The 27982-nt window shown below is 35.2% G+C and overlaps 3 protein-coding genes and 1 long non-coding RNA gene across 5 annotated transcripts; all 4 read right to left on the reverse strand.

Moving 5' to 3' along the window:
• Positions 1 to 717: 717 nt before the first annotated feature.
• LOC116124204 (acyl-acyl carrier protein thioesterase ATL3, chloroplastic-like) lies at positions 718 to 2174 on the reverse strand. Its single transcript, XM_031409907.1, has 4 exons — positions 2034 to 2174; positions 1422 to 1531; positions 930 to 1025; positions 718 to 843 (listed from the first exon to the last, which is right to left on the reverse strand). The coding sequence occupies exons 1-4, from the start codon at positions 2131 to 2133 to the stop codon at positions 724 to 726; spliced, it is 426 nt and encodes a 141-aa protein (XP_031265767.1). The 5' UTR covers positions 2134 to 2174; the 3' UTR covers positions 718 to 723.
• Positions 2175 to 2777: 603 nt separating this feature from the next.
• On the reverse strand, positions 2778 to 4606 carry LOC116124145. Of its 2 annotated transcripts, none has more exons than XR_004127172.1 (3): positions 4441 to 4606; positions 3803 to 3872; positions 2778 to 2901 (listed from the first exon to the last, which is right to left on the reverse strand). It is a non-coding gene; the product is annotated as an uncharacterized LOC116124145 (long non-coding RNA). The 2 variants fall into 2 exon arrangements; XR_004127171.1 differs by having other exon boundaries at positions 4375 to 4606.
• Positions 4607 to 14516: 9910 nt separating this feature from the next.
• Positions 14517 to 16384, reverse strand: LOC116124209 (acyl-acyl carrier protein thioesterase ATL3, chloroplastic-like). The gene is made up of 5 exons (XM_031409913.1): positions 16310 to 16384; positions 16112 to 16212; positions 15500 to 15609; positions 14975 to 15070; positions 14517 to 14888 (listed from the first exon to the last, which is right to left on the reverse strand). Exons 2-5 carry the CDS (start codon positions 16209 to 16211, stop codon positions 14769 to 14771), a joined length of 426 nt encoding a protein of 141 aa, XP_031265773.1. The 5' UTR covers position 16212; positions 16310 to 16384; the 3' UTR covers positions 14517 to 14768.
• Positions 16385 to 23318: 6934 nt separating this feature from the next.
• LOC116124144 (transcription factor bHLH75-like) lies at positions 23319 to 24678 on the reverse strand. The gene is made up of 6 exons (XM_031409858.1): positions 24351 to 24678; positions 24145 to 24264; positions 23996 to 24061; positions 23836 to 23904; positions 23677 to 23754; positions 23319 to 23587 (listed from the first exon to the last, which is right to left on the reverse strand). The coding sequence occupies exons 1-6, from the start codon at positions 24606 to 24608 to the stop codon at positions 23495 to 23497; spliced, it is 684 nt and encodes a 227-aa protein (XP_031265718.1). The 5' UTR covers positions 24609 to 24678; the 3' UTR covers positions 23319 to 23494.
• Positions 24679 to 27982: the final 3304 nt, after the last annotated feature.

Here is a 27982-nt window from a genome sequence, read left to right on the forward strand (position 1 = left end):
TTGGGCCCGAGTTGCTATCATGAGAAAGGGCATAGAGGCTCGAGGAAAAAGGGATGTGCGTAGTCATCCAAGGGATAAAGAGGCTGACAAGGATAAAGAGGATGACATTGACATCAATTGCAAAAGCGTGATGGAATGTTAAAATCCCACATTGAAAGTAAAAGGTGTGGGCATATGGGTTATAAGGGTTGAGCACCCTCCCTTGACAAGTCAATCCTCTAAGGAGAGTTCTATCCAAACCCATGAAAATCCCACAGCCTAACCCAATTGTTGAGCTACCGAATGGCTCCTATCACACAATTTGTATGAAAAAAATGAACCAAAAAGAGCTACTGTCGGTAAAAACAATCTCACACTGCCAAACACAGATGACAACAGTTAAGTGGAATCCCTTGCATAATTATATACATAAGTGTAACAATTTCAAAGGAAACAACTACAAGAGGGTATGTAAGCATTTGATCTCCACGAGGATGATGTCAAAATCAACTTAAGGTTAAAGAATCAATCTCTCAAAATCCTCAAATCGTGGCCGATCGTTTCTTCCGCAACCCCCTTTTTTTTTATCCCAAGAAATTTGTCAGATATTGCTGAACAAGTATGATTAGTTTTGTAGAGCCCAAGACTTAATATGAAGAAGCTGCAAAAGGTATATTGTGAGGGAAATGTACTGCTGGTTCGGCGGGTAAGAATTTTGTTGAAAAAGTTCTTGTTGAAATTAAATCAGTTAGAATCTTCATGGTGAAGGAACTGAACAAATTTAGATCTCATCTCAGGTGGAATACAGACAAGGCGATAATTTTTGTCGAGCCAAACTGCTGTGGCCTTTGCCTCCAAAATAGGCTGCACAGAACATAACAGAGCACTGAGCATCATGACAGTTCATAAAAACAATATAGAGGATCAGTTCAGGGTTGAGAATGACAAACCTCTTCATTTGGCAGCTTAAAGATGAAGTGCTCAAAGTATAAGCGAGCTGCTGATGAGTCATAGATCCTCACCTTCACAACAAACTTATCTCCACTCTGGTTGCAAATGCACCATGTGGAAGGATAAAAATAAGAACATTGTAATTAAGGAATTTTTGCCATTAAGAACTAAACTCAGCTATGAATTGAAGCAAGGATATTATGCTAGCACTGAAACTCTTTTGTGGTTAAGCAAAAGGCAATCTTTCCCAAATATGGTCACTTCAATTTAAAGTTTCAAGAGGAACAAAGATAAGTATTTGTGTTCAATGATTTTTCCATGAAAGTTATTAATCACTTTAGATCCATAAGTGCCCATGTGAGAGAAAAATAACCAACCAGGAGTATTTTGTACTTACATGAGGTTTAGTTCCTTATAATACATAAGTAAATTGATATATATAACTAGACAAAAGGTTTAGTAATCACAGATTTAAAGATCAGAGGGCATACTCTTAGAGGTGAAAGGAATTTGAGTGACAACTCTGATAGGGCCAATGCATCACCAGTGCGGGCAACTGCATCACAATCGATACCAATCCTTTCCAAAAGCTCATGACGACCTGAGTAAGAAATTGAAGGAATAGCACTCAATCCACATCAAGACTGACGAAAAAACTCTCCATAATTCTTTAAAACATACATGAGCACGTTTCAAAACCAAGAAACTCCTACCACCTCCTTCATTTAAAACCATATTAATCAAATTGTTTAGGAACTTAAAAAGAAAATGCATTCAGAAACAAAATCTCCATTGTTGAAACCATCCAAAACATTTCCTCTGTTGTCACAATCTAAATCAATACTTCTCTAAAACCCAATTTGGAGCACAAGAGTTCACTTTTCATAAATTATAGAATGGAAGCTGAGATCTACCAAATAAGTCCCTGCCTAATACCACACAATTAGAAGAAACAAGTTAGGACACTTTTAAGCCAAAACAAGAGCCAATCAGATCCAAATCCAAATACATCAACTAGAATTCTCATCTAATTCTCTTCACTTAAAAACATTCAAAACAAAAATTGGATACATTAAACAAGAATCAGTTAAAGAAATTCTTACCATGTTGACAATAACTTGCATAGACAGCATTACTCACAACTCCATATTGGTCCAACTCATAATCCCGGACTTTGAGCTCAACATCATGAAACTCACTCATTCTACAAAACGTTGTCAAACAATAATGAAAATTTAAACTTTATGATAAAAATGCGAACTTTACCTGAAATGTAATAAGCCCATAGATTTTGTCAATACCCTTTGCTAGCTTTGAGGTCAAGAGATGCAGAGGGAGTGGACTTGGCGGCGGTCACAGTGGCAAGTGATCGGAAATGGCATGGAGGCGGCTGGCTGATTGGGAAAGAAAGTGGTGGAGACTTGACACCTGCATCGACAGGGAGTGCCACGTTGACAGGGGAGATAATCATATTTGCAAGGTCCTTTCTCGGCGCCTCTTGATCAAAATGGTAACTGGTTAATGTCTTTTGTGTTTTATCTTGGTACTTTCGCCTTGGACAAATTCTAAGATGATCATGCAAATGCTTTGTCCCATTTTTAGAACCACCAACAAGCTGTTTATGACAATAGTTACACTCCGCCTTATCCTTGCCATCAACTTTTACTTTCTTGAAATGTAGCCATACAACTGACTTAGACCTTCCAATTCCAGTACCCCAAGCATCATCAGGGGAAATCTGGAGAGGGCTTAAACAAGGACTATCTGCAAGCATTGGTTCGTTACTTTCATCAATAGGAGATTGCATTTGGTTACTTTCATCAAGAGGTGATTGCATTTGGGAACTTGCAATCGATATTTTTTTTGACGACTCGGAATATTGATTGATCTCCTCTTCTAAGCTCTTTCTTTTGCAAGGTAAATAGTTTTGAGTTGACATGGTGAAACACCCACACAACACAGTTGAAAAAACTGCATAAAACACCCACACAACATAGTTTATAAAACTGCAGAAAACGCCCACACAGCACAGTTTAAAAATCTGCAGAAAACACCCACACAACACAGTTTAAAAAACTGCAGATAACACCCACAAAACACAGTTTCACAAACTGCATAAAACACCCACACAACACAGTTTAAAAAACTGCAGAAAACACCCACACAGCACAGTTTAAAAATCTGCAGATAACACCCAAAAAAGTCAAAACACAGTTTCAAAAACTGCATAAAACACCCACGCAACACAGTTTAAAAAACTGAAGAAAACGCCAGAACTTTGTGAAATACTTCACCAACTTTGAAGGATTACCTCAAACCAAGATACCAAAGAAAAAAGAAAGTGTCCATGACCAATTGGTGGCATAAGTAAAGCCATCATACTCTTTGCACAACAATCTTAATCAAATTCAATATTATGTGGTGTATCCTTGTCACCAAACATAAATAAAGCTACCAGATTCCATGAGGAACAAATTATCAATATTCTGAAGGTCCATACAAAGATATTTATCTGATAGGAAGTAAGAATTTAGTTTTACAGTATAGAGAAAATCCCGCGGACAGGGGAAAAATAAAACCTGAAAGAATTAAAAAACTAAGAAAAAAATAAGATCTAAGCTATGCCAAAACGAGAGGTCCTAAACTCCCATTCAATGAATAAATTAAGTTCACAAGTGGATCATTTCAATGACTAGAAGTTGGCATCTGCAAGCACTAAAATGATCACAATGGATACATACCATTTCTTCATTACATCTTTTTGCACCAGGGCAAAAGAGAGGCCAACAAAAATTTACAGTTTCAGTTAAGTGTTCCATGAAGCTTTCAGCAATGAATTTCATGTAATGCTATATATGACATCATATCTCACCTCAATTTCACCTCCAAAAGAAGCTCCGTAAACCAAAACCTTTTTGGGAACACAACCACGAATTACGCACCTGTAAATCTCAAATGTTAGGCAGCATCATCATAAAAAAAAAAAAAAATCCTTATTTTTATTTTTTAGAAAGTTGATTAATTTTCAGTAATCATTCACTACTAATATAAAACGAGCACAATCCCTCAATGATTACAATGTTTCAAAGATACAATAAGAAGAAGAATCACTGAGGAAAGCACTGCTTTGGAACGGCTAGTCCTACGACCCAGCAGTACGCCAAAAGCAATGACAGCACTCTGTTGAGAATTTTACATTACGATCTTTTCTTTTATATATACACACACACACATTCTGTTGAGAAATTTGTATTAAGATCTACTCGGGTTTCAACATTTAAAATCTAACCAAAATAATAATAATAATAATAAGAAGCTACCCATGTCTACAGGGACCATATGAATAAAAGAAAGGGAAATCGAGATGTACTGGTCAAGACCAAAACCAGAGCTGCCAAGCAAGACAACAAGAAAAAAGGGAAATTTTTACTAAAAGCTGATTACTCAGCAGCAGTGACAAAACGGCGATTGTACTGCATGCGCTAGTAGGTACGTCCACGAAAACCTCACCAATGAGCCTGAACGAGGCGGCTGTGGCTGTGGAGACTTGAGCGGCGTCGGCTGTGGCTGTGGAGACTTGTGCGGCGTGACGGCGTCGGCCGTGGAGACTTGAGCGGCGTGACGCGTCGGATGCTTCAGCGGCGGAAAATAGAGTCAGGGTTGGTGGGTATATATATGGAGGGCAATTCTGTATTTTTGAAATATATCAAGGGCATTATGATAGTTTAATGGATCCGGGGCAATTTTGTAATTATTTCTAAATATACCAAGTAAAAAAAGGTCTCTTTAATCACAACTCACAAGTTATTTTATTTTAGGATAATTGTTTCATCCCCTCAATTTTTTTTTTTTTTTTTTTTTTAGGTAACGTTTTCTTTTCAAAATATTGGAATGTATTTTTACTTTTTATTAATTATGAAAAGATTTGTATAATTATGGTTTTACTCTTTTTATTTTTGGACCCAATAATAGGGAACCTACTAGGAATCGAGAATAGGGTATCTTGCTATGAACCGGGAAAGGAACCAAGGTTGAAATAGTATACAACATTGGGGGGTTTTAAGTAATTTTACATTAACGAACCAAAATCCCCAATCCGATTGACATTTGGGCAAAATCAAATTGGGAGTTCTATTATATATGAAACTTGAGACTTGTAAATTGTAAATTGTAATACATTAAATAATAAATTGATATTAAACTTAATAAATTGTTTGCACGACGTTTGTCTCAAGTTGCTTGTGTTTGCGCCTGTGCCATCCTGCTAGTTTGCCCTGTACTCACACTACAGTTTCATGCTTGTTCGTGCACACCTGTCCTATGCACGCTCAGCTACACGACTGCTTGTGCATGCATGCTGTGTTGATTTGTGTGAGAAGATTGATGGTGGCATGACGGTGGAGGCATAAGTGGGATGGATCGAGATCGGAATATGGTGGTGGTGGGATGGTGGCTGATGGGTGCGTGGTGGAGGTGAGGTGTGGTTTGGTTGAGATGATGGGGTTTGGCCGTTTGGGTTTTGGGTATGGAATATGGATTTGGTGTTGGATTAAAGGGTATTTTTGTCTTTGCATTGACTATACCATGTAGATAACAAATTTGATTAACAGTGGGTGGAAATGTCGTTTACTTCGATTAATAATTCTAAACTTTTTTGACAAACGAGAAAAAGAAGTTGACGATACATTATGATGATTAATAACATAATTAGAAATTATAATAATCAATAATATTTAGTTTCGTTTTGCACCATTTTACTATTATTATTTTTTGGATGATAGAAATATATCTTACTTTCTAAATAAGGCTGAACGATATACACCTACCCAAGGTTTGTCATAAAGCTAATTTGGTACCCAAATAGTTTAGAAATGACAAACAGGTACCTTCCGTCATTCTCTGTGAGTGATTTTCGTCTACTAAAGGGTAACATAGTAATTTTATGTAGAGCCATAAAGTTTTAAATTTTAATTATTTTTATCAAGGTATGAAGCGTAGCTTCGATTGGAAGATTCATTGGGTGGTTGACACATGTCCACAACAGTTGACATTGAATAAAAAAAAAAAAAAGAGTAAACGAAAAGTTGCGGCTTTGTTCTTTGTCTGCGAAGGTGCTTGAGCAACTGAATGGAAACTATTGATGACGACCTAAACAAAACCATCAACAATGACCAGCAAAACAAAAACTAGCGACAGGGGAGGACGAATTAAAACTAGCCTCCATGACAGAGTGAGCTTCATTGAATAGCAACGACACGTAAACAGAGACAATAGATGACGTGTGAGGGAGAGAACCGCTGGGAAGCAGCATAGGTGGAGGAATATTGAATATTGTAGTTTGTAGTGCTTTGGGTGCTGAATTGTATGACTATGTCTATTCAACTTGCACTACTCGCTTTGGCACTACTCTGGTACTTAAGGTGAGGGATTCTTCTTTGAAATTTAGTTAAAATATGTTAACTAGCCTTCCACTACAATGGGGGACATTGAATCCTAAAGACTATTTTGTGTACTTTAAATTACAGATGGTATTTTCCCACAATTATGTCCATTTTGTATTGCTTGAAGACACGACTACAGTGGAACTGGTTACTTCTTAATATGTTCAACAGTACTGCAAATCATGTACTATTTGATGGATCTAGTACCTTTTCACTCAACAGTACTAATATGGGTTTTTATATTCACCAACTTGCATTAGATCTTATTTTTTAAATTCACAAATAATCTAATTTTGAAAGTCTGGTGTGTTACAGTTCCCTTATTTTGAAAATCTAATGTTAAGTACTTAATTTAATGTACATGGAGTTCTAAAACTCAAAACACAAAGCAATGAGTCTCACCACCATGGAGATTCAAGTGCTAGAGAACAAGAAATGGTGGCAGTGCCAAAACCAAGCTCAACGCAATTGCCTCCCGGACCTAGTCCTGTTCGGATACAACATGAAATCAATATGAGTCGCAAGACTTGAAAGTCTAGTGTGTTACAGTTACCTTATGTTGAAACTCTAATGTTAAGTACTTAATTTAATGCATATGGAGTTCTAAAACTCAAAACACAAAGCAATGGCTAATGACACTCGACCTATTGATCTTATGTGCGCTTGTTAATTGTGAAAGACTTGTTGTTGTTCTTGGTTGTCGCAGATGGTGTGTATGTGTGAAGGTTTTTGCAAAAAGTATTTCCCGAGTGAAAGTATCTGTGAAAGACCTCTTGTTGTTCTTGGTTTTTCATATTTCGGTGCAATACTAAGTCGATTTGTGTTTGGACTGTAGGACTTGGAAGTCATGTATTTCTTCTTTACAAATTTCATTTGTTTTTGGATAGGTTTGTAGTTAATTATTCATATTTTTGGTTAGGGAGAGAAGGAACTGGCCTCTTTTTGAATTTTTGGGTAAGTCTGCAGTTACATTGTATTTAACTCTCTCTTCAATATTCATCTTTCCTTTCCAATGATTTAGGAGAATTTTCAATGGTTTGCATGTATTGTAGACAAGGCTAAGGAGTTGTCAATGTTCCTGTCATATAGTATTGAAACATTTTAGAGAGATTTTGAGGTATTGGGCTAAGCCAATAATGTTGCGTTATCTATGGTGCTCAAAATAGATATATACTATATTTTTATCTAGAAAGGAGATAAACTCAAGTAGTGGATTGGATGGTATGATCCTTGGTTTTCAATCAGGAGGTTGGAAATAAAATTGTGGGATCTGGCAGTAATCCATAAAGCCTAGCTTCCAATCAAGTGCACATGGCAAGTGACCTATGGCTCATCAAAAATAAAAAAATAAAAAAACTTTATTGGCTATATTTTATCAGTTTATTCTTTTGTGTTGTTATAAATTACCAATCCTTGTGCTTTTCTTGGCAAGTTTTGGCCATAATTTGTGAGGAGCTACCTCCAGATGGTGTTCTCTTAATATGTTGTTTAAGATTTTCGAAGAGCAACAGGTCACACTTCAAGAGCAATTAAATTTTGGAAGATTTAATCTCCACAAATACCATGCTCTTGAAGATTTACGCAACTTTCTAGAGATGCTAATAAAAGCATCTTGTTAATTGCTTCTGGTTTTTTTGTATTTCTTCACTATAAACTAATTTTATTGTATTTCATTCATATTTTATGTCATTTGTAACTTATTTTAATCTCTCTCTCTCGAGCTTGATTGAATACTTTTGCTTTGAATCTTTCATAATTTGTTCTAATAAATTAAATTCCCTATTTTTGTTAGCTTTCAATTGGTTCATCATCATGTTAACTAATATTGTTAGAAGTTGAATTTTTTGTATACATTTTCAGTTTTTAACTTGCTTGTCTTCAGGACAAATGAATTCCCCATGCACATATGACTGTACATTAAGATTAAATTTACGCCATCTTAGTGCTCTTTTAATTACATCTTCATGGATAGCTATGAACATGAAATTGATGTGCTAATGGCTTCGACCCTGCCAAGTGCATGGTCGTTCTAATAAAGCTGAAACAATAGAACTTGTAACTATAGTGCGTGTTTAACAAACATTCATAGATAGATGCCTACTGAATTAACTTATTCCTTCAGTGGGCTTCAAAATTGATAAATTATATTACATTGGGTAATTCACTTAGAAAACCAACATAAAAGTGTACAACAATGAACTCTCACTAATATGAAAATTGTCATTTAACATATAGAAAGTAGCATACAAATTCTCAATCTCTAAGTGTGTAGATCCAAACCAACACAACGAGAGCAACAATGTAAGATATTGTGAGATGGAAACCTAGTCTTGCATCACCTTTATCATGTCCCGTTTAACTACATTGACATTCATAACACATGTTCAAGAACGTTGTCATCAAAACCAGGTTGCATTCTTCCATATGCCACTTTTCTCCATCTAGGTGGAGTTAGAGGAGATCTATTTCTATCCATTTGCAATTCCACTGCTTTATAGCAACCGTAGTATGCTCTGCTTCAAATTGTCAACATTTGAAGATATATCTTTTGTTGGAGTAGGTGTCCTATAGTCAATCAATTATTGTGGAATTGACTCTTTGTAATAATATTTATTAATCAATAAAAGGCATTATCCACTATATCACGTAAATCATATTATATGTATTGATATATGTCCTTAGGATGGTAGAAATGTGACGAGGGTATCAAGTGTTTCAAATCTTGATAGTGAGAACCCTATGATCACATATGGTGGCCATTTTAAAGATGTCTGTAGCCCCAATATTATTCTGATCAAGGACACAAATAATACAGTAAGACTATCATAGTGTTGAACGACCCTGTTGAAAGGCAGTGACTAATCTCACTTGTCAAGGTTGTTTGCCGACAACCTGGTGCGACACATGGGTGCTTGTTGTAGGTAAGTTCACTGGATAGATCTACTAGAGGATTCCATGTGGATGTTAACCCTAGTGTCTATGGAATAAATCCTCTAATGGATAGTGATATATGTGATCCTTAGACTTGAGATCACCGGAGCGCCTTATGCACCAATTAGTGTAGTTGACACTAGCCCCGTAGTTCTATTCAGAGCTATCAGTACGATAGTGATTGGCTACATTGAGATTATATCAAGACTATGGTGGATCGACAAAGGATTCATCACTCCCGGGTATAGGAGAAGTTATCTCTTAGCGCAATTCGATGAATGACAATGGCACTAAAGTTGTGGCCACAGTGGGATTGAGTTGTTGCTCAATCCAATTTAATATTCCTGTCATTATTCCAATAACTCAATACAAACATATCGAGGATATCTAAGGTTGACACTATTTTTGTACCTCAGCCTCGATGAGATAACGGATGATGAAGGGATTTGATTAAACAGTAACCATACCATTGACAAGCTGCGATTTTGCTGAATCCAAATCTATCAGGTGGTCATAATGCCTTGTATGGGCCAATCTTGGTCTGTATGTAGTGAAACTATTAATTGGTGTTAATCGCAATACTACACACTGCTAATATGATGAGAAGTCTACGAGTCACACACTTAGAAGATGATTTAAGAATCAATTTGTGATAACAGTATTTTCGTCTTTCAAGACGAAATGATATTTTGATAATCTCGTAGTGCAATTAAATTTGCTGAGGTTATTGCTTGTATTTAATTTGATATTAAAATTAAATACGTGAGATTATATTTAAATATATGTATGCATATATTTAAATGAATTGTTATTATTAATTAAATGTTAATATATTATTATATATTAATTGATTTTAATTATAATAATAATTAATTAATTTAAAATACTAATTACATGGTGATTGGCTGCAAGGGTAAGCTTGGGTTGGTACCCATGGGTATTCCTTATTGGAATAGGGTTTTAATTAGTTGCATCATATAAGTGCAACTTAATTAAAACACAACATATATTTTTATAAAAACAAAAAACCCTAGCCACCCTATCTCTCTCTCTCACGTTTTCACTCTTTGAGTGCAAGAAGAAAAATCTTCTTTTCTTTGATTGTCTTTTGATTCTTGAAGCCAACAATTGTTCTAGCAAAACAATTGTCGGTCCTTTGGATTATCTTCGTATGGATTTTCGTGATTACGATCCTACATTGGATCGATGAGTGAAGAAGTACAGCGAACAGTTTATGTGAACAGTGTCTATGAACAATAGCCAGTGAACAGTGTTGATGAACAGTACTTGATGAACAGTGTTGTGAGCGAAGTCAGAGATATTCGAAAGAGCCTCCAAACATGGGTATGAACTAAATCCTTTTATGGATTTGTTTTTACATAGATTTTATTTTACGTTTTTATTTATGCATGAAAACGTTATAATCTATACTCATATCTTAGATGTGTAAGTGATCTTTTAGCTTTTAAAATTATGTTTTTCCGCTGCACAAACCTGATCACTTACTAACATCTTTCACAACACAACCCCTGCTTCACACAAGCCTATTCCATCACATATGATCCAAAAGAAACAACATAAATGCCAGACGAATGTTTTATTGTTGCAACATCCACTTCAAAATCAAATAAACCTGTCTACACATGGCAATAATTAGGTCCATAATCACTAATCAAAGTAATAACTTGATGAGGAAACTGCACTGGTCAAGAGCATTATATTAAAGTTACATAGCTGCTTGATTCAGTTGTTTTGCCTTTATTTACATGATAGCTACTGTATATAAGTATATGAATTGACTCTACCACTTTTCATACCAAACTTTAAATTAATCATTTGACAAATTTACCAAGAGAATATGGCTAAAGCTTCTTCTAAAATTGGATCCTTCATATGCTCTTATTCATTGTTTCTTGTTAGTCTTTTTCACATTTAAGTAGTTATGATGGAAACTATAATTGTCCAAGTACAGAGGCAACTAAAATGACTAAGGACATTGACAACTTGATAAGAAAACTCATTTACTTTCTGTTTATGTCATAAGACTACTTAATAGCTTTGACAACTATCCACAAATGCATAAAAAGCCAATCAAAGTCCCAAAATAGCAGAACTAGTAATGATGAATATCTCACTTTAGAAACCAGAAAAACTTATGTGAAACTGGAAATTATAGTCAGCTTATAACAGCTCAAACTATAAAAACAAAACCCCATTAAAATTTTTCTACTCAACACGCATTCATAATCATCGACACCATGAACTATTAGAATCAAAGTTAATATAAATTCAATTAAAAGAGGACTAGGGATCCATATAGAGAGACTCACACTTTTTTGGGCGAAGCCACACTGCTTCTCTCTCCACTGCTATCTCTCACCACGCTGTTTCTCTCTAACCTGTTATCTATCTTTCACCAAACGCAACAAACATCCAAACAGAGAGTAAGAAAAAAAGGAAACAAAAATGTCAAGTAGAGGAAAGGGAGGCAAGGGATTGGGATGAGGGGGAGCGAAACGTCACCAAGTGTTAGAGAGAAAACATGATCAGGGGATCACGAAGCCAGCGATTTGGCATCTGGCGAGGCGTGACAACGTCAAGCTAACGAAGATTCAACATGGCGACATGACGGACTCTGTATGGTTTTGGTGGTTAGGGTTAGGGTTTGGTTTGTCGGTGTTTTAATGGATTTTGTAATGAAATCTTATCAATTAATGAAGATTTCAAAACGCCAGAGAAGAAGGGAAAAAAAAAAGTGATTTCTATTTCATCAAACAAAGAGCGATGGAGAAAAAAAAAAAGAGTGATGGAGAAGAAGAAATAGAAATTTAGAACGATGGAGAAGAAAAAAAAAATTCATTAATTGATGTGGCAAACTTTCAAGGGCATTCCAGTCTTTTCAAGAAGTGTACCTTTTAACAGACGAAAATCACTAACAGAGAATGACAGAAGGTACATGTTTGTCGCTTTCAAACTATTTGAGTACATCTTTACAACAAACCTTGGGTGGGTGCATATCGTTCACCCTCCTAAATAATGCACCAACCTACAATAATACACAAATTTAATATTCTTGCTCGAAGACACAGGACAAGTCCATGCGGAACTCCACCAAAAGTCAAAACACATCAAAATGAAATAATTCTCAAAGCAAATATTCTTCTACCGTCCAAAAAATATTAAATTGGTGAAAAAAAAAAAAAAAAAGTAAATGTTTGGAATATACCTACGAGCTAGACAAAGGCGATGAGTGTTGACATAACCTTAATTAATTAAAACAATATAATATCAAGAATGTTTGCTACTTTAATTAGTAGATCAAATATTTACAAAACTAATTAAATGTTATATAATCTTAATTAATTAAAACAATATAATATCACGAATGTTTGCTACTTTAATTAGTAGATCAAATATTTACAAAATTAATTAAATGTGATAGACGGCGCCCTCAGTCATTGGAAGTGGACCCTAATTAGTTAACTAATTAGAAATAATGGCATAAGAATCTTATCATGTAATCTATTTATATTTTGTCTTTAGCATACCTAAAACCAAATCTCCATGGATTTAGTTTAATATTATATGACTCTTAAAATTATATTCCAAATATTTTGTTAGAATTCACACGAAAATTGCATTGATGAATTAATTCAATATATTGGTCAATTAAGAAATACTAAATCTATATAATATAACTATATTTTATAAAAATTGTTCTTCTTTCAGTATTTCAAAACTTTTTTTTATCCTTTTAACGAAAATTTCCTATCAACTTCCTGTATAAAAATATTGGATGACCATGAAAATTTTATAATAATTTAATTAATAAATAAATGTAAAAAAACAACAGTGGGAGGGTGAAATTTAAATTTATGAAACTAAGGGCGGGAACTTGCCATTTAGCTAAACCTTGGGTGGGAACATGTCATTTACTCATAAGATTATCTTAATTAAGGCTTAATTACATTGAAAATGTAGTTTTAATAATATGATAATTAAAAGGTGTTTGATTCATTAGTCAATTGGGGCTTGCGAGACCTTTCATTTTCTTCTTGATGTCAAAAGTCTTACATTGATTAATTTTAATTAAAGTAGATTTGGATGCATGTTGTTGGATTTTCTAGGTTAATCTAGGAAATTCCTTTCACACCTAATTTCAAATTTTTTTTTTTTTTTTGGGTAATCAAGGTATCCGAACCAACTTGCGTATACCTTAACTAATCCTTAGAGTCTATTGAATACTCCTAAAGAACCAGGTAAGTTACAATATTATTGTGGTAGATGATCCCAAAGTTTGAACCCAAAAACTCAAAGAAGAAAATAAACTTCCTTGATCGTCAAGATAACCAGGTTGCATATACTAGTTTTTACTCTTCCAATGTTGCCAATGCCAATTATTATAAAATTGCTTGGAATTTTCCTTTCTTCTTAAATTTGGGCCTGCAAACAAACTTTGAAGGCCATTTCCATAGCTGTGCTTGGACATTGTAGTCCACTTCTGAATATGGTCTATGGGCTTATTTCATAATTGTAGAATTGGCTAATTTTTGCACATAATAATAAGTTGGGAAGTTATTTTAGCCCCCACCTAATTGATCTTCATCCTTTATTTGTAAATTTATTTTTTGTTTTGACAAATTGAACCTTAATTTAAATTATTAGAAATAACATTATAATTTCTAAATATACTCATACTTTATTTTATATTTTTGTTTTAATTTTTAACATTGAAACCCTAAATTTTCATAATATAATCCTAAATTTTAGGAATCATAAAATCACAAATATATAGAAAGAGAGAGGCTTCAATTTCTCTTCACCAAATGTTTATGATATAGGGTTTATAAAAACCAATAAGAGTAACCCTCTTCTAGGATTCCAAAACCTAGTAGAAGATTTTATAGATATATGTGATTGAATAAGTTTTTGATCAAATAAATCAAATCCCCTTTCTCTCACTATGCAAAGATACTTAATATCGACTGAACATAGCACAATCTGTATAAAAAAATGAACCAGAGAGAACTACTTTCAGTAAAAATAATCTCACATTGCCAAACACAGATGACAACAGTCAAATGGTATCTCTTGCATGATTACATATTGCATAAGCGTAAACAATTTCAAAGGAAACAACAAAATATAATCTTCTACAAGAGGGATGCAAGCATTTGAGCTCCAAGAAGATCATGTCAAATCCAAAATCTTTATTACACAAACAAGTATAAGGTTAAAGAATCAATCTTTTAAAATCCTCAAATCATGGCCGATCATTTCCTCCGCCACCCTTTTTTCTTTTATCCCAAGAAAGTTGTCAGATATTGCTAAGCAAGTATGATTAGTTTTGTAGAGTCCAGGTTTTTATACGAAGCTGAAAAAGGTATATTGTGAGGGAAATGTACTATCGGTTCCAGCGGGTATATAGGCAAGAATTTTGTTTAAAAAGTTCTTTTTGCAATTAAATCAATTAGAATCTTCATGGCGAAGAAACTGAACAAATTTAGATCTCATCTCAGGTGGAATACGGACAGGGCGATAATGTTTGTCAAGCCAAACTGCTGTGGCCTTTGCCTCCAAAATAGGCTGCACAAAACATAACAGAGCACTGAGCATCATGGCGGTTCATAAAAACAATGTAGAAGTTCAGTTCAGGGTTGAGAACGACAAACCTCTTCATTTGGCAGCTTAAAAATGAAGTGCTCAAAGTATAAGCGAGCAGCCGATGAGCCAGAGATCCTCACCTTCACAACAAACTTATCTCCACTCTGGTTGCAAATGCACCATGTGGAAGGATATAAATAAGATCATTGTAATTAAGGATTTTTTGCCATTAAGAACTAAACTGGCAGCTATGAATTGAAGCAGGCATATTGTGCTAGCACTGAAAATCTTTTGTGGTTAAGCAAAAGGCAATCTTTTCCAAATATGGTCACTTCAATTTAAAGTTTCAAGAGGGACAAAGAGAAGTATTTGTGTTCAATGATTTTTCCATGAAAGTCATTCTTATTCCTTTGACAACCCAATGCTAATATTAATCACTTTAGATCCACAAGTGCCCATGTGAGAGAAAAATAACCAACCAGGAGTATTTTGTACTTACATGAGGTTTAGTTCCTCATAATACATAAGTAAATTGATATATACAACTAGATAAAAGGTTTAGTAATCACAGATTTAAAGATCAGAGGGCATACTCTTAGAGGTGAAAGGAATTTGAGTGACAACTCTGATAGGGCCAATGCATCACCAGTGCGGGCAACTGCATCACAATCGATACCAATCCTTTCCAAAAGCTCATGACGACCTGAGTAAGAAATTGAAGGAATAGCACTCAATCCACATCAAGACTGACGAAAAAACTCTCCATAATTCTTTAAAACATACATGAGCACGTTTCAAAACCAAGAAACTCCTACCACCTCCTTCATTTAAAACCATATTAATCAAATTGTTTAGGAACTTAAAAAGAAAATGCATTCAGAAACAAAATCTCCATTGTTGAAAGCATCCAAAACATTTCCTCTGTTGTCACAAACTTAACATCTAAATCAATCCTTCTCTAAAACCCAATTTGGAGCACAAGAGTTCACTTTTCATAAACTATAGAATGGAAGCTGAGATCTACCAAATCAGTCCCTGCCTCATACCACCCAATTAGAAGAAACAATTTTAGGTCAACACAAGAGCCAATCAAATCCAAATCCAAATATATCAACTGGAATTCTTATCTAATTCTCTTCACTAAAAAAAACATTCAAAACAAAAATTGGATACATTAAACAAGAATCAGTGAAAAAAATTCTTACCATGTTGACAATAACTTGCATAGACAGCATTATTCACAACTCCATATTGATCCAATTCATAATCCCGGACTTTGAGCTCAATATCATGAAACTCACTCATTCTACGAAACGTTATCAAACAATAATAAAAATTTAAACATTACGATAAAAATGCGAACTTTACAAGAAAAGTAATAAGCCCATAGATTTTTTCAATACCCTTTGCCAGCTTTGAGGTCAAGAAATGCAGAGGGAGTGGACTTGGCCGCGGTCACAGTGGCGAGTGATCGGAAATGGCGACGAGGCGGTTGGCTCATTGGGAAAACAAGTGGCGGAGACTTCACACGTGCGGCGGCAGGGAGTGCCACGTGGAGGGGGGAGATAGAAGCAAAAGCCTGCAACATCTCTTGACTGGCGATGGTGGACAAATTAGAAGCTGGGCGTTCAAAACCATGCGAGTCTGTTTAACTACCACTTGCTACCGAGGGAACTTTTTCTGGTTGGGTTTAGTTGCTAGAAGGGCAAAAATGTAATTTAACAACCACTTCGCCATTACATTGCATTTTATTTTTTACCATCACTATTTTGGTTAAAAAAACTTTTGAAAAAATTACCAACTTAGTAGTGGATATGAATAACCTTTTAGGGGCGTTTGGTTGGGGGTTACATGTGGTTATTGAGGTTAAATCATCTTATATTACTTTATTACTATGTTTGGTTTGTCAAGTAATATAAGATTCTGGTAATCTTCAAATACCAATAGTAATTACTATTAGTAATATTGGAGGTAATCTAATTACCTCTATTTTTTTAAGTATGGAAGATCACTTGGGTAATTTTTTTTTTTTTTACAATTCTATCCCTTATTAATAAAATTTTAGGACAATAATGTCCTTGTTTTTAAATTTATTTACATGAATCTTGCTTTTACCATTTCACCCCATTTAATTAATTTTTTGGACAAATTACCCTTGAAATCAAAACAAATTTCAGCTTACCCAAGCCACCACCCCCACCCACCTGCTACTGCCAGCCAAACCACCGCCGGCTGCTGCGGGAAGTCACCGGAAATCACTTGGAGTCGTCGTGAGTAGCCCACCATGACCGGGAGGCCCCGATATGGCCATTTCTGGCCACATTGATGGCCAAAAAGGCCATATCGAGAGCAGATTTGGCCGTTAACGGCCAGACCCTTGGCCTTTATCGGCCAGATCTATTCCGGCTAGAAGAGATCTGGCCTGATATGGCCTAATATAGTCGTTTTCGGCCGTCAATATGGCAGAAACGGCTATAGCGGAGCCTCATGGTCACGGTGAGCTACTCACGGTGACTTTCGAGACTTCCAGCGGTGGTTTGCAGTGGTGGCGGGGGGTGGGGGTGATTTTGTCATAAATAAAAGTTTTATATAAGCGGGGGTGTTTTAGCTCAATCTGAAATATTGGGGTTAAATTTTTTTTTCAAAAATTAATAATAAAAATAATATTATATTAATATTTAGAAAGAGGGTAATTTAGTAATTTAAATAACATATCCACCAATTTATTCCCCCTAACCAAACATATTAATATAACATACCCACCAACTAATCAAACATATTTTCCTAAAGATTTCAAATAATCTTCAAGGTAATATAAGATTCCAGTAATCCAACATTCCCTGAACTAAACGCTTTTATATAAAGGATATCATATAATCAGTAATTTAAAGGTGCGTAAATGCTATTCATATTTGGTTTCAAAAAAAAAAAGTAAAAGATTTAAGCATACGAAACTTTAATGCAGAGTGTTATGTCTAAAAAGTTAGGGTTGACGTAAGCTTACATCAGTAAGCGCCAATCAAATTCAGGAAGGTTTTGCGCCGTTTAAGAGCTGTCACGTCGCTTTATGACAAAAAGAGTATGGTTGTCACCAACTTGACAGATTCAGGTCTTACTTATAAGTGAATTAGGGTTGCGCACATCTCTAAGCCTAAGGTAATTTGAGGATATTTCCCAAGTAGAGGTGGGCATTTGGGACTGGACCCAAAAGCCCAATCCCAAAACCCGGTCTTAGGACCGGTCCTTGAGAGGACTTGTCCTAGGAGGCCTGGTCCCAAAACGGGACCAGGCCTAAGGAGGAGGGCCCGGGCCCTACACTGTGCCCTCTTCCAAGGGTCCCAACCTAGGCCCAAATTTTTTTACATATTTTCGTTTTAGTCCCTTGTATAATTACATGAAACCCCTTATAAGTTTTAAAATAAACATAAATTATAGGGGTTAAAAAAAATTTTACAAAATTTATTAAAGAAAAAATCTTCCAAGCCTAAAAAATTTATAAGATTTATAAATTTTACCCCTAAAAAATACTAAAAACCCCCTACAAAATTTCTTTTCGCCCCCAAAGTATAAAAAAAATTGAGGGAGAAAAAATAAATTTTCCAAGCCCATAGGATCGGTCCTAAGACTGGTCTTGGGCCCATAAGACCAGTCCTAAGGACCAGTCCTAAGGACCGGTCCAGGTCCTAGAATTTCTCATGGGCCTGGGACCGGTCCCAGGCCCATGAGCGACTGGCCCCATTTGGGACCAGTCCCAAATGGGCCCAAGCCTAGGCCTGCTTGGGACCAGTCCTTGCCGAGCTTTATTCCCAAGTTGTCGACCAATCGGACGCAAGGAGGACTTGCACGGCACCTACCCACTTGCAGATTTGTAATCATTACCTTAAATTCTTCTATTTTATATAAAGGACTCCCCCATTCACTTTTGGGATTCTGAGACTGAACCCTCATTCTGATTATAATCTTTATTTTCAGAGTAAAGATAACTTAAGAGAAAGAAACTGACTTAATATTCAGTTATTGTATCTCTGTTCGTTGTTCGCTATATGCGACTTCATGTAATCTCTCATATATAAAATAGCAATAAAAGTAGGATTCGTTTTAAGCATCCGTACCACTTTAAAAATCATTTTTCATTTATTATTCGGTCTTTGTATTAGATTATCATAATTATTCACATGTAATTTCTAAGAACTGCTTAACACTTTACACGTGCGAGTCGTTGGTGTCAAAATCTGAGCATCAACACAGAGAATCTACACTTATAAATATAGAAGGGTTTAGGACTAAATGAAAGGAATTTTTTTTTTTTTTTTAAAGAAAATCATAAGATCCTTTTAAATATATATAAAACAAGATTTGTGCTGAAGTGTGTATATCTATCATGAAACAAAAGTTGACATTATCTTTTCCAAGATTTGGTACTTTCAATGGTTAGAGGTACTAATTAAATTCTTCATACTTCTAACTAACAGAGTGGCTGAATCTGCCCATTTAATTGAATCCTCAACAGTTGAGAAGTCTCCTTCAAGGTATTGATAGATAGAATGAATAAGATTAGAATCTACATACTTATTATAATTGATAGTTAATGAAAAGTAATATCACATAATCCTTTAGAATTCAAATTGGAAGGACCCATATTAGTTCTTTTCTGTAGATTATTACTATTAGTTAGAGCTGGGCATTTGGGACCGGGCCCAAAAACCCAGCATCAAAACCCGGTCTTAGGACCGGTCCTTGAGAGGACTGGTCCTAAGAGGCCTGGTCCTAAGAGGCCTGGTCCCAAAACGGGACCAGGCCTAAGGAGGAGGGCCCGGGCCCTTCACTGGGCCTTCCTCCAAGGCCCGGGCCTGGGCCCAAAGTTTTTTTATACTTTATCATTTTAGTCCTTTGTAAAATTACAATAAACCCCTTAAATAAGTATAAATTATAAAGGTTAAAATAAAATTTTACAAAATTTATTGAAAAAAAAAAAATTAACTTTTTATAACCATTGGCTGCCAACGGTCACAAGAGCAGCCAACGGTTATAAACTAAATAATTATAAGTTTTTTTTTTTCATTTTCCTCCCCACAACTACACTATAAATAACCCTAAAACCTTTCATTTTATTCACACCAATCAATCTCTCATTCTTTCATTCTCTCAATCTCTCTACTCCAAATCTCCAATCAATTTCTCATTCAATTTATATTTATAATTTATTCATATAATTTATTTATATTATTCAAAACTTTTTCTATTTTTCAACATCATCATAATTTCGTATTATTATTTAATTTCTTTTCATTTTAATTATTTATTATTTTATCGTAAATTTATAATGTCTTCCCCAAATGAGTTTTACGTTCCATCCACCGAAGAAATTGAAGCCTTCAATCCATTTTCATCATTTCCTCCAGAGGAAGCAGCTGTAATTCCACAACCACATTTGGTCGGGACGAGGTGTAGCCAAACACATGCGAGCTGCGAGTCAACGGGCACAGACATAGCCCAACCCCCCCGACCGTCAAAGAGGGTCATGTCCGATATCTGGCGATACTTCACCAAATCAAAACGGCCAAAGACAAATGGGGAGGGGGAAGCATCGTATGGGATATGTAATTTATGTGGAACCATTATTGGCGCTGAGAAAGGGACTTCGACGATGCGACGACACGTAGAGAATAAGCATCCCCAAATAAATGCATCTTCAAGCGGATCAGGTAGACAAATTCAAACTCAACTTAATTTTAATCCACAATCCTCAACTCTCTCAACATGGCAATACAATACAATGTTGCACGAGAGGAAATAGCAAGATATATAGTTGCTACAGACTCTCCCATTTGTTTATCTGAAAATCCTTTTTTTGTTAATATGGTTAAAACTGCATTTTGTCCAGCATATACCCCTGTTAGTAGAAGTACAAGTAGAAGAGATATACTAAAACTTTATAACAAAATAAATAATAAACTTAAAAACGAATTTCAAAATTTTAGGAATATATCTATTGCATTTATATCAGACATATGGGCTTGTAGATCAAAAACCAATTTTTTAACTGTCATAGTACATTTCTTAGATCATAATTGGGGTTTACAACAAAAATTGATAGGTTTTAAACCATTATATGAAAAACATAGTGCTGAAACTATTTATTTTACAATTCTTGAAGTTTTGCAAGAATATTTATTAACTGATAGAGTTGTAGCGCTAACGCTTGATAATGCAGTTGCTAACACCGCGACAATCTCTTTATTTGAAAAGAAATTGGATCCGCTTGGTGAAGACAAATTTTATCACCAGAGATGTGCTTGTCACATCATCAATTTGATAGTTAAAGCAGGTTTAGATGCTATACATTCAAAGATGGAGAGGGTGCGTAGAGCTATTGGATTTATCGTCGGCGGTAGCAATAAAAGATGGCAGGAGTACGTCAAATATTGTAAGCAAGAGGAGCCACCGGTTCGACCTTTGAAGTTATGTACAGACATGCCTATCCGTTGGAACTCTACCTACTTGATGTTGGAAAAAGCTTTGCCAACCGCGAAACAAATTACAGATTTCGTCAACCGGAAGAACTATCCAGAGGAAGTTGTCAACTATGATGATTGGGCGGTTTGTGAACTTTTTTATTCATTTCTTAAAATTTTTTATGATGCTACTAATACATTAAATGGTATTTATTATCCAACTACTAATTTAGTGTTAGATATTTTACTTCAAATTGCTAAAACTTTTGCTCAATATAGATATGATAACATTTTAAGTGAAATTATTTCAAGTATGGAAGAAAAATATAAGAGATATTGGTTAGATATTCCATTCTTATATGGATTAGGCCTTTTTCTAAATCATAGGTTTAAATTATCCGTAGTTAACGGTGTAATTACTGAGTTAGGCCATTATTTAGGACATGATCATACATCTTATTTGACTAACTTTAAACACAAATTGGATAGGCTTTTTTCTTTATATGAGAACAAGTACAATGGAAGTGGAAGTGGAAGTGGAACGTCTAGGAGAGGCGATCAGGGCCTTGATGTAGCCCCCCCTCAAGGATCGAGCAAGTGGGCGTATGTGGAACGTGGCGGAAGCTCCAGCTTGTACATACATGGACCAAATGAGATGACTCGCTACCTACAGGTGGACCTGACCTTTATGACGATGAACGAGCAACTTGACATGGATATTCTTCAATGGTAGAATCAACATGAAAGTCTATTCCCCATTATATCCCAAATGGCACGTGACATTTTATCTGTGCCAGTTTCTACAATTGCATTCGAGTCAATATTTTCAACGAGTGGTCGGATTATTGAAGACAGAAGATGTTCTTTAACCGATGAGATGATTGAAGTGATAACGTGTTTACGGGATTGGACTCATGCAGAAAGAAGACTACAACAGCACCCTGAAGATCCTGAACTACTCGAACTCTTTAGGAATACAGATTTAAATAATGTAACTAGTGTTGGCGATGAAATTGAAGATGAATAATTTAATTAAAAAAATTTATTTAATTGTTTATTTGTGAAGCGTGAATATGTGAAATGTGAATATTACATTTATGTTAAAAATTAAAATTAACTAGTAATTTATTATTTTTTAAAATTAATTAAATTTTTAGAAACTTACTAATCAACCCCTAAAAAATCCTAAAAACCCCTTATAAAATTTTGTTTTACCCCCAAAATATAAAAAAAAAAATTAAGGGAGAAAAATAAAATTATCCAAACCCCATGGGACCGGTCCTAGGACCGGTCTTGGGCCCATGGGACTAGTCTCAACTAGGCCTAAGGCCTGGTCTGGGTCCTGATTTTTCTCATGGGCCTGGGACAATGAGTGACTGGTCCCATTGGAGACCAGTCCCAAACGGGCCTAGGCCTGGGCCCGCAAGGGACGGGTCCCTTGCCCAGCTCTACTAGTATCAGTAGACTAAAACATATATGATTTTGGTCTCTTTTCACTTTAAACAAGATGAGATATGTATTATATACTGTGATGATGTGAAAGGACAGTGTGAGTTTCTTTTGTCCTTCCAAATTAAGGGCAAGGAACCCACCCTCCTGATAGGTCACTCATTCTCTTCTGGTAAGTAGATTGATATAATCAATGGCCCTATTGAAACTGTCTCATCTACGTATCTCAATATCTCTGAGATGCAATGTACCTGCCTTTTCATAACCACCATTTCTCAACCATTCACTATATAATTCTCTACCAATAATCAAACTTTTGTGAGATCATCTTTTATAGCCAAGATTTATTACTATTACGAGAATAAAAGAGCCTTTTACAACAGGATTTTAATACTACCGTGAAAAACCATTGCAGAAGTTATTCTTTCTAGTAATTTATTACATGAACATAAAAGAGATACAACACAAATCAGAAACTCAGATCAATCTCAAATATAATAATAAGAAGAAGAAAATACAAGATACTGATATCGTTTCGTTTCGTTTAATGATTATTTCCATCAGTAGTCATGGATGGAATATCAGATATACAATTTTTTTTTTTTTCCCCCTTTTTTGCAAGTATATGGAGTTTTATATCTAAGAATGAAAGTAAAAGCAAATTATATTAAAGGATGAATGGTTTCAAAGAGACCATGTAGAGTGGAAGGAAGAAGGGCCTCCATACCCTTCTCTCACCATCCTCTCCATCTCTCGTGCATCATAGGCATATGTTCCCTACAACATCACAATTGCATTAAATAAAAAACTCAATCGCTCTAAAACAAATAAATTAAACTAAAATATATATTTATTTTCTAATTTACCTGCATGGTTTCTGTAGCATCGAGCTCCAAGTTGAAGTCATAATACATGCTAGCTGCTGAAAGCTTCATTGACAGAAACTGGAAGCAGCATACCAGAGAATTTGTTATTCAAACTTTAATGTAAACAACAGAAAATGAATTTCTTGATTGAAGACCAACCTCAATTTGATTCTGCAGAGACCGAACATAATTTATAATTACATCCAACATCACTGCCATTCCCATTGTCTGCAATTTTATTCATAAAATGTAACATTCATTAAATCTTACACAAACAGAGAGTATAATATAATTTTTTTTTTTTTTTTTTATTTCTTACCTTGTAGCATCCTGGAACGAGGTCCTGTAAGCACCTCAACCTTTCATTTATTTTCTCTCTTCTTACCTAACATCAAATAAGAGCTAAACGTCAGGAATACCGAGTGTCCGCAACTGAGAATTTTCATATACGAGAAAAAATATTTATACCCTTTCTGCCAAACTGTGACTATCAGTAGCTTGACCTCTTTTTGCTCTCACATGGATAACTTCTTTTGGTTTCTCCGCCACTTTCTCACTGTTTCTCTTTCTTTTTCTTCCACTCAAGCTCTGCAAAAATCAAACAGAAAAACTATTACTTTCATTCTGCAGAAACTAAAAATCAAGAAATTAAAAAACAAAAAGCTCATCTTGACCTCATTATTTGCAGAAACAGGAGGAGAAAAATTCACCAGGCTGTCAACAGTAAGCGCCGGCTTCCGAATCCTGCTATCAGGATTGAAATCGCCTGCCAATCCTAAACCTGGCACACCAGTTTGGTCTCCAGGATGTGTAAAGCTCTGAATATTATCGGTAAAGTTGATGGCAAGCTGAGTCTGTTGATGACCAAAGAAGCTGCCATTAGAAAAAACCATGAAGGCGTTATCAGGATTACTAGAGTTCTGATTCTCCATTGCACTCTGAAGTCTGAAAGGTTTCAGAAACCTCAGGTGATGAGAGACTCAAAGGTTTCAGAAAACTCTATGAATGTTTTGATAGTATTTGTGCATCATATTTATATGCAATATATGAAATCTTCCAAGCTCTAATTGCAGAAAAGGGTTATATAAATATTTTTATATTTAATTTTCCTGATATGATTAAAAGGAAATAATGAAGGTGGCTATCTGATTGCCACTTGTCAATGTGTTATAGATTGATGAGTAACAATGATAGGTCCACATTTAGTTGATAAATCCAGTAAGTGGGACCACTGCTTGTCTTTGATTGAGTATGGTCCACATCTAAGATTCAATCTCATTCATATGAAGAATTTATGGGAAATGACATAATCTTGATTTAAGAAATAAATTCAATTCAATTCTTAATTTGTTCAGAATTCAGCTTCTGTAGAGTTAAACTAGAGTTTGTCCAAATCCTCGCTCAAGAAATAGACCCTTCTCTGCAAGTCAAATCCTAAATCTCTAACCTTACAGCTCATTCTTAAATTTCGATGAAACAGGAGAAAAATGAATTCTGAAGTCACACATATCATTAAATTATGATAAAATTAATCTATACAAATCAGATTTTGTATGTCTTGAGATCTAAGCTTGCGTCGAGTTATTTAATTCAATTTATTCTTACTTTCCAAGGACGATTATTTGAAAAACAAAATCAAATCTGTGTGGAGTAAACTGAAAGTGGACAATATCTACTCAGTTAAACCTGAACTCTTATATGTAAGAAGGCTTGTAGCTTAGGTTAATTTATAAGTCTTCGGTTCTACCAAGTAAGTAGATGTGTTCCTGATGAAGGACGAAACAAATCTGTGCACGCTAAACACAACATCTTGGTGGTAATTGCATAGACTTTTATTTTCAACTAGAATTATCTTCTGTATGAGCTGGTAACATCTACCAACAACTTAACCATTTCAGGATGCTCATAATCTAGAGAGATTGTTGACAGTATTGACTAAAATTGATCTAAATTTGGAAATTTGCTGCCCAATTGAATGTCCAAGATTCTCACAATAAAAACCCTCCATGTAGGCCTGCTGAAAACTCCAATAAATATAAATTTGCTGCTTGAAAATCTCTTCCACTGAGATTGTTAGCAACCCAGAATAGTATTTTAACTAAATTATTTATGAACCACTGCAATGGGACTGTGATTTCTTTGTCAGCTTTGAATTGCATGGACGTTTTATATATATATATATATATTGCAGGTGCTTAATGTCAACTTTGAGTTTGTTCAAAATCGCCAAACCCATCCTCAATTGTTGGAACTGGAGAGTGGTTTTGGTTGACAGAAATTTTGCCAGAAAGTGAAAGAACCATATGTGATTTGAGATTGTCAACATCCCCATTAAGACTTCTTAATCTTACACCACTAATGCTTTTTCTTTTGATTAATTATTTATTGATTTTTGGTTTGGCCAAGTCTAGAAGAATTAGAGAGCGATAAGCATAAGGAACATCAAATTTATGAGAACGATCACAAAAGCTAAAATTGTTTGTTTTCTAAATTCGATTTTGAGTTTCAAACAAACGTCCAAAAATCCTTTGCATTTGTTTCGCATGCACGAATTCGAAACTGTAATCTCTATGAGTTCGAAATTGGAACCCCTGCCAAATCGTGTAATCTACCTTTGACCAGGCATGTGCCTCTCAGTGGGCTCAAACCTCAAATTTTGTGGAATTGTATAATCTTTGAGAATCGAGAAACAATGACCTTTAGTCATACATGTATCTATGCGGGGACTTAGATACCTATGATAAAGTGAGTTTAAGTAGAACTCAAGCCCAAAAGCTAGCTCAAGAGATGAGGGTTTAAGTAGAACTCAAGCCCAAAAGCTAGCTCAAGTGAGAAGAGAGTCTAATTACAAAATACTTAAACCCAAAAGCTAGCTCAAGAGAGGAGGGAGTCCAACCACAAAAGCTAACTCAAAGAAGAAGAGAGTTCAACCACATATATAGACAAATTCAAGCCCCAATACCCTCCCTCACGCTCGGCGTGCAAGGTTGAGTTCAAACTCATTATCGCCTCAAACAAACGTGGTTTTGATACCATGATAAAATCGGAAGTAAAACTCACTCACAAAAGTTAGCTTAAGAAATGATGGAGCCCAAACATATATATACACCATAACGGCCCACCAACTTAGTGATGTGGGACAAATTCAACTTCAATAACCTAAACCTTATGACAACAAACCACCGACTTGACCTTCCGACTAAACCCTCACGTGTTCTTATCCATAAAAAAATATGATTTACAAGATAAGTTTATTTGAAGAGAAAAGACAGCGAATAAGAATACATAACAAGTATAGCATGGAAGTCACAATCCAAGGAAATGGACCATTGAGATTGTGATTGAATCAGTTCCATTGAAAATGACAAAAGTTTGTATGAACTTGAATTCTGGGAAGATAGGGCATGGAAACTCAACATAAAAGCTAATGAAGCCAAACTTCAATTTGGCTCTCTTAAGAGCTTTCTTTTTTTGCCTTCCAACTACAGTATAGTTATTATTAGATAATGTTCAATGATTTTAAGAATACCCTTTAACTAACTCCAATAATTGACGGCTTCCAGTGAGGCCAAAGGACAATGAAAATGAGAGATTTCCATTTAAAAACATGTGAATGAAGTAAGGGTATCGTAATTTGTTGGTTCTAATTTCATATACTAGTTCAGTTTCTCTTGGCATCTAATGAGAAAGAGAGACTGAGTTTAGCTTTGGCATCAAATTTACGGTCTAGGAAAAAATGTGAAGCAATTCTGGGTAATATAAGGTCTTGCCATCTAGCCACTAGCCAAGTGATTAAAGAGTCGGATGGCAAGATCTTAAGTTACCCAGAGGTCTTGTGTTTGAGTTTTATTAAGTGGCCACCTACCACATTTGTGACTTACTTGATTCATTGGATTTGTATGATATTCAATGGATCTCGAAGATTAATTGAGATACATGCAAACTGATCTAAACACCCCAATTACCAAAAATAATAATAATAATAATAATAAGGCCCCTTAGTACACAATTTTTCACTACTTTATTCCCTATTCTATCCAAAATACATATTCATTTCCTTATTCTCAAATTATTATTCTATATTATTCAATTCTTTTTAAACCCCCTAGATTTATTAATTTAACTAAACACCCCCAAAACAAATTTTAGAAATTGACAAAAACACCCCAATAAGCCACATTTGCCAGATTCCAGCCACCACCACTGGATGCTGGCCGGAATCTGGTATAATGGTACACTACCGGCTGGATCTGGCATGTAGTGAACTGATCTGACCTTTTTCGGCCAGATCCACTGTGGATTTGAC

The sequence above is a fragment of the Pistacia vera genome, unplaced genomic scaffold (assembly GCF_008641045.1).
Source record: "Pistacia vera cultivar Batoury unplaced genomic scaffold, PisVer_v2 Contig150, whole genome shotgun sequence".
Lineage (NCBI taxonomy): Eukaryota > Viridiplantae > Streptophyta > Magnoliopsida > Sapindales > Anacardiaceae > Pistacia > Pistacia vera.

Coding starts and splice junctions, on each gene's coding strand:
- LOC116124204 (XM_031409907.1), bottom strand. CDS start 2,133: ATGAGTGAGTTTCATGATGTTGAGCTCAAAGTCCGGGATTATGAGTTG. Junction 1,532..2,033: donor TGCAAGTTATTGTCAACATG/GTAAGAATTTCT, acceptor TTTCTTACTCAG/GTCGTCATGAGCTTTTGGAA. Junction 1,026..1,421: donor AATTCCTTTCACCTCTAAGA/GTATGCCCTCTG, acceptor ATTTGCAACCAG/AGTGGAGATAAGTTTGTTGT.
- LOC116124209 (XM_031409913.1), bottom strand. CDS start 16,211: ATGAGTGAGTTTCATGATATTGAGCTCAAAGTCCGGGATTATGAATTG. Junction 15,071..15,499: donor AATTCCTTTCACCTCTAAGA/GTATGCCCTCTG, acceptor ATTTGCAACCAG/AGTGGAGATAAGTTTGTTGT. Junction 14,889..14,974: donor TTAAGCTGCCAAATGAAGAG/GTTTGTCGTTCT, acceptor TGTTTTGTGCAG/CCTATTTTGGAGGCAAAGGC.
- LOC116124144 (XM_031409858.1), bottom strand. CDS start 24,608: ATGGAGAATCAGAACTCTAGTAATCCTGATAACGCCTTCATGGTTTTT. Junction 24,265..24,350: donor CTGTTTCTGCAAATAATGAG/GTCAAGATGAGC, acceptor TGATTTTTGCAG/AGCTTGAGTGGAAGAAAAAG. Junction 23,755..23,835: donor CTCTGCAGAATCAAATTGAG/GTTGGTCTTCAA, acceptor TGCTGCTTCCAG/TTTCTGTCAATGAAGCTTTC.